The sequence below is a fragment of the Besnoitia besnoiti genome, chromosome I, assembly GCF_002563875.1.
Source record: "Besnoitia besnoiti strain Bb-Ger1 chromosome I, whole genome shotgun sequence".
NCBI lineage: Eukaryota > Apicomplexa > Conoidasida > Eucoccidiorida > Sarcocystidae > Besnoitia > Besnoitia besnoiti.
In genome coordinates this window covers 7162039-7177147 of record NC_042356.1, presented here as the reverse complement: position 1 = coordinate 7177147, position 15109 = coordinate 7162039, and the positions used below count along the sequence as shown (strand labels likewise).

At 58.2% G+C, this 15109-nt stretch overlaps 4 protein-coding genes across 4 annotated transcripts; 2 read left to right on the top strand and 2 right to left on the bottom strand.

The window, feature by feature from the left end:
- Window positions 1–247: 247 nt before the first annotated feature.
- On the bottom strand, window positions 248–1176 carry BESB_010070 (myosin-light-chain kinase; the record flags this gene model as incomplete). Its single annotated transcript, XM_029359761.1, has 3 exons — window positions 248–706; window positions 824–1017; window positions 1146–1176. 3 exons carry the CDS (start codon window positions 1174–1176, stop codon window positions 248–250), a joined length of 684 nt encoding a protein of 227 aa, XP_029222674.1.
- A 3584-nt stretch (window positions 1177–4760) lies between these two features.
- On the top strand, window positions 4761–5411 carry BESB_010060 (uncharacterized protein; the record flags this gene model as incomplete). Its single annotated transcript, XM_029359760.1, has 1 exon — window positions 4761–5411. The coding sequence occupies one exon, from the start codon at window positions 4761–4763 to the stop codon at window positions 5409–5411; it is 651 nt and encodes a 216-aa protein (XP_029222673.1).
- A 2352-nt stretch (window positions 5412–7763) lies between these two features.
- Window positions 7764–8534, top strand: BESB_010050 (uncharacterized protein; the record flags this gene model as incomplete). The annotated part of the gene is made up of 1 exon (XM_029359759.1): window positions 7764–8534. The coding sequence occupies one exon, from the start codon at window positions 7764–7766 to the stop codon at window positions 8532–8534; it is 771 nt and encodes a 256-aa protein (XP_029222672.1).
- A 1250-nt stretch (window positions 8535–9784) lies between these two features.
- BESB_010040 (arsenite-activated ATPase family protein) lies at window positions 9785–14333 on the bottom strand (the record flags this gene model as incomplete). The annotated part of the gene is made up of 9 exons (XM_029359758.1): window positions 9785–9900; window positions 10235–10331; window positions 10662–10846; window positions 11137–11272; window positions 11959–12024; window positions 12483–12672; window positions 12948–13102; window positions 13714–13821; window positions 14184–14333. 9 exons carry the CDS (start codon window positions 14331–14333, stop codon window positions 9785–9787), a joined length of 1203 nt encoding a protein of 400 aa, XP_029222671.1.
- Between the last annotated feature and the right edge of the window lie 776 nt (window positions 14334–15109).

Here is a 15109-nt window from a genome sequence, read left to right as displayed (position 1 = left end):
CACTTGGCATGTCAGACGGCCAGGCCAACAGGCGGGTATATGGGCGCGGTGGGTAAGCCGTTCTTTCCTGACAGCCCAGATACAGCTCCGGTCAGTCTTCCTCAAACTTGAAAAAGGGATGCTCTTGCGTCAGCCTTCGCGCTGTCCACCGACTCGTCTCTTGCGGATGAAGGAGAAGCTTCACGATGTTGAGGAGGCTCTGACGCGGTGGGCTCAAGCGCGGACATACTCTCTGCATGAAATCATTTTATTTGAGGGCGCGGAGTAATCGGTGACTGTATTTGTCCACGGCGGGATCCAAATCCTCGACGACGTCGTATGGAATTGGCCCATGCGGGTGGCAGATCAGCCTAAAGAGTGTAATGCCCAGAGCCCAACTGTCAAGCGTCTCGGACACGACCAGGTGAGTCTCGCCACTGACGATACACCATACCCTTTCAGGACTGATGTACTCTGATGTAATCCACCTGGAGCACAGCGACAGCACTCCCCTTCTGGTGGCAAAACCGAAGTCGACCAGAGACGGCTGGCCGCTCTCATCGACCGCTATGTTGTCCAGCGTCACATCTCTATGCACAGTACCAAGTTGCTTGAGATAGCTCGCTGTCCTCACCAGACTGTACATCAGACACGCCAATGCGGCATCAACCACTTTCAACGGCCGAAACTGCGCCAAGGCCGGGCCGAGGAGTGGCATCAGCAGCACCTGTTTTGGAGCAAGTTGCCAACCTTTGCTGCCTCCACCGGCGGGGCTGACTAGAGGTGATGGCAGGGGGACTCCTTGCGGTTACGTCGACTCCAGCGCGTACGCGTCCTGACTAACCGCAATTCCGTGGGCGAGAAGGTCGCTGACTGGTGCCCTCTCCAATAACAGTCTGTGGCATGATTTCTGGCGTTTGATTTCCTCATCCATGACCTCACTTTCGCTGGAAGCGCCATCAAGCAGCTCCGCGTCAACCCATCCGTAGAAGAATTTGCCTGCGTAATCGACAGTTTCGCCCCTGTTGCTCATGTCCCCTGTACAGAACACACGATACCCTGAGCTCCTCCACCGACGATTCCTTTCACGCCGAGCTTCTTCTGGCGGCCCTCATCGTCGCGAGCACTGTAAACAGAGTCCGTAGGAACCGTGTCACGAAACGCACCATACGGCACACACGCATCTGGCGCACTCATTGAACGGGGAGCATGGTCACAGAAACCCGTCGCGAAGCCCGCGTAGCCCTTGTCATGTAGCGCTTCCACATAACGCCCCGGTAGTTCTGGTAGCTTCCTCTGTACAGGACTCGCAGGTCTTCCCGGCCGTTCCTCAGTAGCGACATTGTCAGCCGATCTGTTCTATCATCTGAATCTCCCAGCGAAGCCTGCTCAACTGAAACCGCCCGTCCTGGTCCGCGCCACATTCCTCATAAACGCTTTCGCATCCCCGACATCATCCTCGACGCCTTTGCACGCGAGCCAGATCGCCGGTCCTCGCTATCGTCGCCGTTTATCCTGTCTGAAACCTGCTCGAATGAGTACGGGTGCTCTACATTGCTTCCGACGTCAAACACTGGCCTGCCGAATGTCCCCGCCTCTCTGTAAGCACATTCCAGTCCATGGCCATGCTGTATTGTCTCCGCAGAACCGTCGTACCAGAGAGATTTGGAGAGAGCCGCTCCACCGTGAGAATGGAGCGTCGAATTGAACGTCTTGATTGCTCATGCATGCGCCCGTCGCTAGTTGATGGGGGCGCTCGGTAACCCGGTGCCGGGAGCCGCGGCAAGGGGCAAGACACGACAAGGCGCAAAGCGTGCCCAGGATGAAGAGCAAATGCAAGCGACCTCTCTCCAGCATTAGCTTGGAGTGAATTTGTCCAGGTTCGATCTCAGCTTTGCCTTCGCCACTCTACAGATGGGCAGCGAGTGCAGGCATGCCATGTTAGGACACAGACGTCAAGCCGGATACCAGCCCGTCCCGGCGGACCGCTGTCTAGAGAACCGGATCTGCAGCGTGCATACTTACTGCTGGCGACCCACCTCCCGCTGCCATTGAGATGTCCCAACCTTCGTGCCATCGTCGGACATGGGTCCACGCCACGTGCAGAGGGTGTGCCAGTGATCAGGGTGATCACGGGGCTGCCCCCAGGCTCGACGCGCGGCAGCACTGCTCAGCAGTTAAGGGGCGACCCCTCGCTGCGTAACGATGAATCACTGGTTATGGGGCTACCGGAAGCGGACTGTGCAGTGAAACACGATCGAGTACGCTTGTCCCAGGCCCAAGGCTCACTATTCCGCATAGAGCGTGTTATCTTTCTGAGATAATAGCTGCGCCGCAGTGAGTTAAACCTAGCGTGGCAGGCGACGTTACGGAGACTCAGACTGAGGGAGCGTGACTAGCCTACGACTTCGTCGTTGGCAGTGATTCTGCGGAAAAGTTAAATTGAGCAGCCTTGTCGGCTCGTGGTCGTGCTAGGTGTCGAGCTGGAAAACAGCGCCTTGTCCATTTCACGTCAACACGATAACCTGCGGCAGCCGATGTTGAGGAACACTCTAGGTCCACGTCTTGCAGACCCGTATATGAGAGTGGGGCACTCAGTTTTGCGGCACTGTCCGCTGCAACAGATTCGTCGACTGAGTTACTTTGTACTGGGGCGCCCACTAGTGTGATAAATGCCGAGACCATGAGGCTTCGCAGGCGATATCGCGATTCTCTTCGATCGCACACGTCTGTCTGTTGAACTGTTTGAAGGGGAAACTCACAACTCAGCTCAAGGCTAAATCGCCTCAGTTTCGCACTGATTATCGGCAGGCTGCCTTGCCCTCTGCCCTGGCACCAAGCTGCTGCTATTCTGTTTAGAGTTCTCTGCACCAGACGCGTGGCCCGCTGCTGCGGGGCGCTTCGATGTCTGCGATTGAACGACACTGGATTGGTCTGTTATTTCAGCCTCAATGGGCGACGCCACGCAGTGCGTGTTCGCTCTATCGACCAACACACACGCACACAGCCACGTCCTATCGTGGAATCCCGCTTTGGCGTGGTCTCGCTTCTCCCCTCAACTAGCCCCAGCCAGCCTTTCTTCGTTGTCGCCGCTGAACGAATATCAAATTCGGCGCGTGCGGCCACAGTAGCAGTAGTCCAGCCTCTGTTTCCTCCCTCCGGGTCTACTACACAGCTGTGGAGGCAGGCGTTCGCGGGGCCTGTCCAATAAATGACCACGTGAGGCAAGGCGCTATGGCTGGAGCCTGTCCTGATTTCACTCGTGAGAGGCTGCGGCGAATTCCCTTACCCCACGGCACTGCTTGTGCCTTATCAAATCTGTGCAACATCTCGCGACATTCCCTGCTGGGCACCCACTGACGGCTACCGCTGCCCATAGAGTAACGCCGATGCTGCGCTAGCCATGCCGCCCCATCATACGTGTCTAACGGCGGCAGAAACGATCGCGGGTCGAGACCTGTGACTCCTTGAGCGCCACGTCGCTGAAAGGAGCAGTGCCGCGCACACATTGTGGTCGCGTCGAGTGACATCACCTGGCTATCTCCCCATCCTCCCATCGGCACAAGGGGGGCTCCGGCGCCCCTTGCTCCTTCACACCTCCTTATCCCCCGTCTCGTCCCAAAAAAAACCTGGCAAGCCAATTTCTCACCCCGCGCCCGATGTGGTGGACCTGCGTAACAAAACGAGCGCCGCGCGTCGAGGGCGCCGATTCAGGCCAGGCACGCCGGCGCCGATTCAGGCCAGGCACGCCGGCGCCGATTCAGGCCAGGCTCGCCGGCGCCGATTCAGGCCAGGCTCGCCGGCGCCGATTCAGGCCAGGCACGCCGGCGCCGGCCGCCTCCGCTCTCCTGAAGAACTGAGAGCTATTCACGCATGCACAGCTCCGCGTGAGTGATACAGCATCGGACATTTTTTTTTTCAGTTGGATCTGTAGCACGTCCAACTGCAGGCCTCCTGTGGCCTTACCAGTAAGCGGAGAGGCAACTGGCTGCTACTCGTTATTTCTTCCTTCAGTGCCCTAAACCTTGTCGCGGTCCACCCTGGGACAAGCCGTCGAATTACATCTTACAGTCGTTCCTGCTCTGGTACCCCGACGCGTGTTCACGATGGTCCATTATCGAGGATCGGCCCTGGCGTAGAGAGTCGTTGATTTGCTGCTTCCCGAAGCCGCCTCTCGGCCCCCAACCACCCCCCCCCTCGCCCCTGCCCCCTCCGCAGATGTCTACACCCGGTATTTTGTATCGCTGTGTCCGTCATGGAGCGGTTGCTGCGTGTGTCATATTCAGTCATACACGTCCCGCTGATTAGACGGATCGGATGTGTGTTTCACTGTTTGGCGCTCCCTCCGGAGAGCCATTCTACCACAGTTGCTCCTCGTGAAATATGTGGACGCTGCGAATACGTGCAGGCGGTCTTCGTGACATGCCTGGGAGACGTTATCGCATGCGATTCGATTTCTCGAGAGAGCGTGTATCGGGTACTCGGGGTCAGGCTCTAATTCAATTTTCTCACTTGCTCTACGACTGGTACATGTGATCCTGGGCAGCGTATGAGCGGCTTTTCAGAGGCCCTTTTTCGTAGTCGTGATGTACCTCTGTCCTTTCACTCGGATAGCCGGACGCCGTGCTCGGACGATTCGATTGCGAGGATCCGCTGCCAAACTTGACAAAACACCTGACCATCTCGACAATATGGTCTTCGACTTTTTTGTTTCGCTTTCAGACATTTCTTGTGCTTTATGAATACGCCTGTCTTTGAGATTCTCCACGTGGGTTGGCGTAATGGAGGAGTTCATCCGGCTCCGCTCGCCCCTGGCGCCGTACTCGTGTTCGGTGGTGCCTTTAGCAAATCTCCTGCCAGAGTTCCTACCCTTCCTACGCTCCGCTGCCTGTCGCCTTCGGTGTCACTTCACGGTCCCCGTTTTGTTCGCTGCAGTGTTGTCAACCTTTTTTTGCGCTGCCGCCACTGCCTCGTACGCATCTACGGCTTCTCTCGATAGTTCGCGCGCGGCAGACTCCTCTAACACGAGCGTCCTGGCGCCATCGCATCCCCGCCCCATTCCGGAACCCCAACAGGAGCTTGACCGGCGTGCGGGCGGATCCGTGGAAGTTGGAAGCGCTGCGTTCCAAGATCACGGAGTTGGGTTCAGCCAGAAGTGGTTTCCCTTAATTTCAGAAGATGCCCCTGCAGATTCATTCAGTGAGCTCCGGGAGGCTGCGGAAGAGGAGGAAGCTCTGTCGTCGGAGACGCGCGTCCGTGTTTCGTTGCCGCGGGAATGGTGGGCTGATGATGACACTCGTCAAGCAGTCCGCTCGTCAGTGAAGCTCTCTCGCGGAAGACTTTGGGGCGCTGCTGTCGCATCCACGATTCTGGCAACTAAGAAAGCGCAGACACAAGCGAACAACGTCATTCCTTCACTTAGTGCTTCGTAGACAGGCACGCTCGGACTGCAGCCGGCTCGAGGCGCCACGTGTGAACTACTGTGCTGGTCTATGCTGGTCAAACCAGCTGAGCGGATGTGCACGCAAGAAAGGGAACGACTGCCTGGCGCGAGGGACCGCCTTTTCCGTGGACAGCCCTACACCGCAGCCTGTTTCAGGCTGCTGCCAGAACGCTAGCGGCGACAGAGTGTGGTCGGCAACTATCGTCTCGACCCAATCTAATAACTTGCCAGAAGCGTTGTACATGAGACGTTTCTCTGGACCCGTGTGCGGACACGCGAGCCACCTTTGACGGCCTCGCTTCTTACCCCCTTTTTCCCGTTTCAGCCGCTACTCAGGCTGCCGGCGAGAAAGCTCGTTCATACGAAGTCCAGCGTGGAAGGAAACTGGCACAGCAACGATGGCGCACAGACAGTGATTGGCGCGGTCGTTTTGGCGGATGCCTTTAAAAATCAGAAATTCGCCACTCTCGAAGCCTCGTTTTTGAACAATTAGGGGCTCGCTGGTGGCTCGGATGCGGGCGCGTGGTGGTGCCCTCATTACTGCGTGAGGGCCTCTTGTATAGTTTTAACGCGTGCTGGGCGTAGCCGATACCCGCTTTTTGTTTTCTAGTTGGAAATATGCCTGATTGCTTGCAGAGTCTTATCTGTCGACTGGCTTTCATAAAACAGGTAGAAATATTTGGGCGGTTCGATTCACGTCGTCGTGTCAAACTTGTGGAACCGATGCCTGATCCTTTCATCCGTTGTCCATCCCCTACCACTGACACGGGTCTTCTAGTGATTCATTTAAGCAGGCGTCACTCCTACGACTGCGCCATTCTATCCTCGCGCTGGAGCCTACGCCAGGTGCTGTGAAAGCCTTCAGGATTCAGACTCACAGTTGAATCGTACGCAGAAAATGGGCCCATGCGGGAGCTTCTCCTATTTGCAGAGAGGGGAGGAACATTGACGTCACTGATGTTGGCAGCATCCCCCGTCTAGTGAACTGTTCATCTTCGCATGATGGCGCGCGCGCGCGATCAGGAAGCTGGCTCGTCGGAAGAGGAAGAGTCGACAGCGTCGGAACATGCAGCAGCTTGTTCATATGCCTGCCTCTTCGTCAGGAGGAAGATTCAAGAAATCCCTAGTCGTCGCGAACGTGTCGTGTTGATTTTTTGCCGAGGTTCACGGTCGCGGCAACCCACGAGTGAGCACCCTCTGGTCGACTGCGGTGTGCGAAATGTGCACGTTGTCGGTTTGGCGCCGCGCGGTTTTCTCTTTCGACTTCAGCGGATCTTTGCGTGTCGTCCCGTGGCTCGACGAGGGACACCACAGAAGCTGTATGCGCAAGGTACCCAGTTTTCTGGTGCTGAAACCCGTGTTTGCGGAAAGGACACCTCACCCGTCGCTGGGCACCGCTGTGAAGCGGAGGTCGGACGGGCCGATCCGCGAAGAGCAATACTCTATCTTACGGTGACATCACGTCTCTACGCCCTACTTCCGTGCTGCCGAAAAATGTACCCCGCTACATACTTGGCGTTTGATGCAGCAGGTTCTCCCGAACATTCCCGGCGTTCGTCTTTCGAGCGGCCTCTCAACCAGTCTACAAGAGACTTGCACATCTCGGTTTATGCTGCGTGTTACGCAGCTCCACTGGCAGGCGAGACCCTCCAATACTTGATGCCCTCGTGGCCCCAAGCCGCGTGCTGAGAGAAACATGTGGGTTCCGCTGCCTGCACGCCTCGAGTCGGGTAATCGGCTGGGGGGAAACGAAGCAGGATAGCGGCAGCCTGGTGCCTTCCATACCCTCAGTTGCTGTCTAACCACCGCTCGCCCCTATGTATCACGTCCCTGGCCCGACAGACCCTTACACCGTGTCGGGCTCAGGGCTCTCTCTGACTCTCGACATGGGCCTGTTGCTCGCGCAAGGGCAACCGCGAAACCGTTCGGCTTTTGTTTCGTCAGCCAGCGGTCGCGTCGCTTGCTTCAGTTTTGCGTGTCGAGCGTCTTCCACGCTGCGCCGCTGGGCAGAATTTCTCGAGGAGCGGAGCTTGGGAGTTTTTTCCGTTCGCGACAGTACCATCTCGGGGTTGAACGCCGCTACTACTACGCATGTGACTGTTGCGACCGAGGTTCCACGTGCTTATAAAGCTCGTTCTCTGCTATCCAGTTGCCGCGGCCTTTCACCCTGAAGACACTGTCAGAACGACACATGACTGTTTGCGGGACCACGCGACAGAGGGGCGTAACTTGTGAAATACACAGGCGGTGCGCCCTACTTCCCTTCGCCCCCTTCGCCGCGCGGTGGTTGCGGGAAGGACGCGAGAGGCGGGGCGACGTTGAAATGCTACTTCTCTGCGCAATGGCAGATCCGGTGAAGCCACAGCTGCAGACCGTTGGACTGCTCCCAACACTTGCTTCTCTGTTGGGCTTTTTCTCCCATTCTGCGTTCTGCTGCGGGACCACCGCTTCACTCATCCTCGTGCAGCTCCGGGTGGGGCGACTGCCGCCGCCGCGGCACCTCTCGGGCGAGCCCCGAGCCCGTGAGCCGCTGCGGTCTTCCGTGAAGCGACAACAGACGCTACTGCAGCGTCCTCGGACGACGACGGCTTACAGGGTGACAACGTTAGAGAAGACAAATGCCAGCCTGCCAGCGCGCGAAGTACCCTCAGAGCGAGCCGACCACGGCGCGCTCCTCCCTGAGCGCCGGGCAGAGCCACTGAGCAGGACGGCACAGCTTCTCCAAAGCGAAGCTGATCGGGCCTCCAGCGGAGATGTACAGACGTTAAAGTCTGCCGCTGGGATAGTGAAGCGTGCAGCCCGGCGCGTGGCTCAGGCGGGCCGCCGCGTGACCGGTCCGGAGCTCGAGGCACCTCCAGGCGACGAGGAAGGCCGCGGAGAGGCGCGGGCGGCGAAATGGCGAACCAGGCACACCCGACCGCCATCCCCTCAGGCGTACCCGGCACGCGCGACGCAGCTTTGGCAAGGGCTTCGGATGGATGTCCCGGGCCCTCGCCGCTGGGATTCTGGTTGTGCTGCAAGCGAGGACGATCCTGCGGTGGCGGTGGCTGCTGCGCCAAGGCGACACCCCAGCGAGCGATGCAGCTGGCAAAAAAACAGCCTCGTTCTTTGATTTCGTGACAGAAACCGCGTCCCGCATCCACACGGGGTGGGCGCGCTCGGGGACGTAGACGAATGAAACAGACACCGCAAAAGCCGTCCTTGCTGAAGGCGACATTCTCGCCCGGATTGGCGCGAGGCCGAGAGAGTTCCTCGTTGCCGTGTTTATCCATTTCGTCGTGTTTTGGTTCGCTTTCGAAACACGCATCGCCGTCGTCTGATCGCCGCGAACCGCGGCCTCGAATACAGACTTAGCCGCGTGACGCGCGATGCAGTGCTCGGTCTCGCGGCCTTGTCCCTCAAGCAGCTCTCAGGAAACAGCCTGCGGAAATTTGTCGTCCGAACACTCCTTTGCTATGGCATCGCAATGCTCTGTACGACTTGCCTATATTTGAGAGTTCTTCGCTCGACAAGGACTACGCGGAAGCTCGCGGTTGAACCTAGAAAGAAAAATCCCGGCTGGGTTTGTGGCCGAAGTGACCAGTGGGAAGGGCGTCTCGACGGGCAGAGAGACTTGTGAACTGCTTTCGGAGCTGCAGAGTTGTCCATCGCTGACAGCTGCTGTGGTCTGTGCAGAGGCTGTCCGACCAACAGCTTGGCCTGGGATTTGTATTTGTGCCTATCCAGGTGTGTGCTACTTTTTAGTGAACAGCGCCTATAGGCGTGTTCGTGCTTACACAAAGTGAGCTTGTGTAAAGACCCAGAGGTAGGTAAGACTTCTAAACGACGCCCCGTCCGCGCGGTGCGAGCCTGAGGCAGTGACAGCACCGCATACAAACCGTGAATATGCCTGCTGCGGGCCTTCAGAGAGGCCGCGATACTCTTGCTTCCTAAGGTGCCCTCTGCGCCCGCGAGCTCCGGCGGGCATGCAGACAGTTCGCGCACCCGCCAGGCCTAAGTTACGAAACTCAGAGTAGTCGCGAATCAGAGCCGAAGAAAAAACAGTTGACGCAGAGGATTTCAGCCCGGTGCGCCGCAGCGACGCCGTTTTCCAATGTTGCAACGTTCAGAGTCGAGAAGCCTAGAGTCTAAAACAGCGGGCGCGGCCCGCTCCCCGACACACAGGCAAAACAGACTCGCGCGTGCACCACGCGAGGGGCAAATTCCGAAATAGATGCGCCACTCGCCAACAAAAGACGGATGGGAAGCTAGGCACCGCGGAATGCGAAGCAGACTCGACCGGAACCGAGAGGCAAACTGCACCGAAGCGGCCGCCAGAAGACCACACGCGCAGTGAGGACGCGCGGAGCCGGCTGCAGAGACTTACGACGAAGAGGAAACAGGGAGAAGAGGCAGGGGGCGGGCAGTGGTCAGTAGCTCGCCGAAGCGAAGAAGGCGTTCAATGCCTCTCACCTCTTCCGGCTGCTGCGGAATGGGGACTGCATGCACCGCATCACGTAACAAGACAACGCCATCCAGCGCACACGGAGAAAACCGCCTATGTTTATTTTTGCGTAGGCCATAGACCCTGAACTGCGACCACGGCACGCGCGAGCGTGCACGGATACACACTCACAGCGTGTCGCCGCGCGCATGTGTCCCCAGATGACGAGAAAGCATCCACCATGAGAAGCGCGCACGTTCCGTGCCAACGCGTTTCAAGGATCTGTCAAATTCCTTCCCAGAAGTCTCATTCCCCGAGGGCGCAGACGCACGCAGAGGCGGATATCTGCATGCGGAAAGACGTGCACTCGCACGAGAGACTCGACTTACCCACGTGGAAGTCGAAGCTGTAAAGATCCTGAATTTGCTGCAGATAGCGCGACTGCATGGCTCGTCTAGAGTAGTGCGACTTCTCCAACGCCAGCAGCTGAACGCCAACAAGAAGCGCAAAAGCGACGACTGCCAGAAGGGGGGGTCTGCCTTCACACGCATATATGCTTTCATACACACAGAAACATAGATATACACAGGGAGAAGGTGAATGCTTACAGAAGACGCTTGGTGCGCTGCAGGCGCCTTCCGACCCTACGTGCCCCTCTGTACGTGGCCACAGAGCCGCGAACGAAGACGCGTCTCGAGGCCGCACGCAGAAGTGCAGCGACGCGGCTTCCATCGCACGCGCGCGCTCTTTCTCTTTCTCTCGACACACGTCGGCGATTGGACACGCGACTGAGCGGAGCATGGCTGGCGGACTTACGCGGATTTGCAGGCGATGCACGAGTCGCCTCAAGCGCGTCGCCTCCTCTTCAGGGCCCTCAGAAGCCGGTCGCGGCGCCGGAGGGGCGAGGAGCTGCTCGAGCGGGACGAGGGAGCCCGGAACCTCCGTCGCAGAATAGGAGAGACTCGCGGGTGGCGCGCGAGCGTCTTCGTCCTCCACGCCTCCTGCGCAGACAGACGCGGCTCCAGAGAGACACGGTACACGACGCAAACCCGCGGCCGCGGCCAGGACGCGCGACAGCGGAAGAAACAGCAGACGGTCGCGAGTGCACGAACGCCTCGCCGCGGACGCGCCATGGCGGCGTCCGGAAGATCCTCCCCCGCGAACGGTCGACGCAGACAGCAATCCAGCGGAGAAGCCCCTGACTACGTGCATGGGTGAGGTCAGAAAGCCCCACGGGCTCTCTGCCTCGCCCTCGAGTCCCGGCACATCGCGCGGGCCCTGCACTCCTTACCGACGGGAAAAAGAACCTGGTTCACGACGATATTGCTGCAGTCAATTCTCTGCTTCGCGAGTTCTTGCACAAGCCTCTCCGTCTCGTACACGCTGAGGAATTCAGGAATGCAGACGCAGACGAACGTGGTGTGCGCCTGCACCACACGGACACGGAGAGAGCCAGCAAGGCTAGGCCCTGCTCACCGATCCAACAGACGCATGCAAGGTCGCCGCGCGTCCCTCGAGCCGCCTGGATGGTTTTCCGCGCTGCGACGAGACGTGGGGCTGAGAAGCCGTGACCGCCCGCCGGCTCTTCTCGCCGACGCCTCGCGGCGCTGACACGTCTCCCGAGCTTCGGCTACGGACTTCTGCGCCTTCTCGGCGGGCGTCGGAGACTGTCTCAAACGCCCGCGGAGCCGAACTCGATTCACACCACGCCCGAGGAACCAGACAGAAAGCTTGCATGCGTTAAGTACCTTTGCGCGACGCGCAGAGATACGAGAGATGCGCTAGGAAAACCATGCAGCCCGACGAGAAAGGTGGCGGCAGTGCGAGACAGGCCGCGACCGTGCAAAAGAGAACTCTGAAGCTAGCTGAGGCAGCTTTTACGCGCCGACCACGCATTTCACACACAGCAGATCTACACGATATGCTCCAGCAGCGGATGGAGGAAACCTGAGACGGAGATACCACCTGGATCCCATGCGATGCAGGAGAGCCCTGGGACGCGCCAAGAGCCCGACCGACGACTGCCGCGGCCGCCCTGTGCGCGTCGCGTGGCAAAAAGCGACTCACAGGGAAAGAGAGAAAAAACCACACGCGCTATTTGGCTGTAGCTTACAGGATCTTGGAAGGCCTCGCGCACCGATGTCGTGACCGCTTTGAGATTCTCGATCTTCGCTGCAAACTGGCACGAGACACACGCGCTCGAGGGATGGACCGGTGGCGAGACAGAGAGAGAACGGCGGAGAGAGGAATCACGGAGATGGGCCTACGCAGAGGAGGCAACGCCGTCGGAGCCGCAAGAGAGACTACCAAGTGAACACACGCCGAGCAGGCAGACACACCACGAAGAACGCGGAGCGATGCAGAGGGGCGTAGACTGATGCCTAAAGAAAAAGGAGACGCGACAGAGGAGGATCAACTATGGGAGAGGCCGCGGCGCGGAAGATGAAAAGGGAGAAGAGGTCCAGAGAGACGAGAGGAAACGGGAGCGCGCGCGACAACAGATGCTCTCGGGAAGAGAGAAGGACGGCATGGCGAGAAGACAAAAGACGAGAAGCACGCGCGAACGTGGAGCGGCGCCTATCCCAGCGAGGTCTGTTGCTGCATGTGACCCAGTATTCGTTCTTCCTGTCTGCATACGTCTTGCTCCTGAATCTGTTTGCCCGATACGGCGTTGAGCATCTGAATCGCGGACTGGATCTTGTCCTTGAACGTCGAGAGTTTCTTCAGGCCTCGCTCGAGCAGATCAGGAAACGCGAGAAGCCGCAGCGTGTGCCCAGTCGGCGCGGTATCGAAGACGATGACGCTGTACTTCATGCTCTGCACACTCCTGAAAGGAACAGACACCCCGAGACGCTTCCTTGAGAAATACCAGGAGTGAGCACGGCTCCCGGCCGTGCAGGCAGTCGCAAAAAACGACTGAGGGAGAAGGCGCGACCGGAACGCCATCCCCTGGCGCCGGAGGAGCCACGCATCTCCGCGCCTGGCGCCTCCGCTGTACGCGACGCGTGCCTCGGATTATCTATGCTCGATTCTCTCGCGATGTTTTTGCGCTGCGGAGTGTCGCCCCCATCGCGCGGCTTCGCCAGCGCCTTGCTTGCTCACTGCATCAGTTCGGCGAAGGAGAGCGCCTCGTCGATGCCAGGCACAGCCTGGAGCATCTCAGGCAGCAACGAGGTCAAGTTGAACGCGGCGTTCCCTTCCCCGGGCAGGGAACCGAGCTGGAAGTCGAGTGTCTCTTGGTAGGAGCTGTCAATTTCCTAAAAAAGACATCTCACGTCAGCGCGGCAGGTTGCAGCAGGATCACGTGTCGCGCCTCTGCCCCGTGAGGCACAGAGAAGTCGCCCACGACAGACGCACTGCGGTGTGAGATCGTCGCCTCTCAGGTCGAGAGAAAAAACCCTCCAGGCGAAAAGAGAGGCCGCGACCCAGCCCCGCAGCCCTGCCGTGCATGCAAGCTCCCGACGCGGCGTAGACGCACACGCATCGACATGCGTCAAGATATACAAGTACACCGCCCTATGCATCGGCTGCATGGTGTCGCACCCCTCACGAACCTCCATATATATACACATGGAAGCATATGAATATACACACACGAATATACATACATACATACATACGCATGATAGGATATGTTATGATATGTTGTGTTCATGCATCAACCACCACACGGTCCGTGCTGTCCATCTGGATACGCGAGCCACACATGTGAATAGCTCCTCGTCGTTATCGCATCGTACAACGAGGGAGTTGGACGCTTCACTTCAGAAAAATCGATGCGTAGTAAGATAATTATGATAAAAATGGAGATACGGATAGATACGAAGTTTCTTGTGCGGGCGTGTATATATGTGTGTGCCTGGGTTACCATGGCGTAGAGGTTCTCGAAGCCGTTCACGAGAGAGGGCGTGTTTGAGAATTTCTGAGTGAATGCATCGCTGATGTTATGTGCAGGATCTGTCGAGATGATGAGGACCTGCGATAATCAGGAAAGCAACGAGAGACTTCACCCTTCGCAACGCATGCGCAGCTCCAGCTCGCTGCCGCACTGCCTCCGGCTGCCACCTTCTCGCCGCGTCTCTGTTTGTATCAGATGCTGCACGCTTCCCCCTTTGCCTCCGCTCGCACCAACTATCTCACACCGCGGCCGCTTTCGCCTCCTCGCTATCCCGTTTGCTTCGCGTTGTGTTCCCGCGTGCCCCTGTCTCTGCGCGTGCGCGTCGGCCTGTTGTAACCCGTTGCAACGATTTAATCTCCGCGTCTCTAACTGCAGTTTTCACTCCAGTCTGTCCGCGCATCTGCTCTTCCTCTCTTCCATGCTCTCCCCCGTGTTCTTACCGATTCCCGGCGCTTCGCCAGTTGTGCGGCGACCGCACAACTCGTCGTCGTTTTGCCGACGCCACCCTTGCCGCCGACGAAAATCCATCGCAGAGAAGGCGTTTCCAAAAGCTCCTTCAAGCTGCCTTCGAGTTCGAGGTCGTCTTCCATGGTGCGCGAAGGCTTTTCAAAGACTCTAACACGACGCCGCGACGCACGACAAAACAGCCACACTGGACCGCGAGTCGAGCCTGACGACAGACAGAAGAAGGCGGCTGTCTGCGCGAGGCTCCTGCGAAAAGGAAATCAAATGCAAAGAAAAACCCGGCAAAAGTGGGTGCAAAAAGGACGTTCTGCCATTCACCTGATTCGTTCACGCTCCACCGCGACGACCATTCGGAGACTCGCGTCTTCATACAGAAAAGTGCGTCTCTCGTTTTATTCGTCTCCTCATACGGAGACCCGCCAACTGGCACGCTCACAAGCTTGAATGCTCTACGAGAGTGCTGTGAGAGCGACTAGCAGAGGAGAGAAATGCATGCACCTAACAGGAGAGCGGGTAGAGAGAAGTGAAACTGATTGAGGAGAGGAAAGAAAAGCAGAATCTGGACGAAGAGGAGGGCTAGAGAAGAACCGGAGCGATGAGACGGAGACAACCGTTCGCGCGGCGACGCGACAGGCACAGTTAATCGCGACGAGCAGGAAGTCTTCGGAAAGTACTCTAGGTCCCTTCAAGTCTAGAGGGGGCCATGCGGAACCAGCAGAAGACGATCCTGTGCCGTTTACTGTGTGAATACGCATACTGTGTGAAATGTGAAGGTAACTAGGGAAGGGGGCTCGCTTACCCTCGTGCCTCCAGAGCAAGGAGTTCTCAGACAAAGGATTCCACACAAGCCGGGCGAAGGAGGATGTGCACGGCAGCAACTAACAGGGAAACACAATTCCTG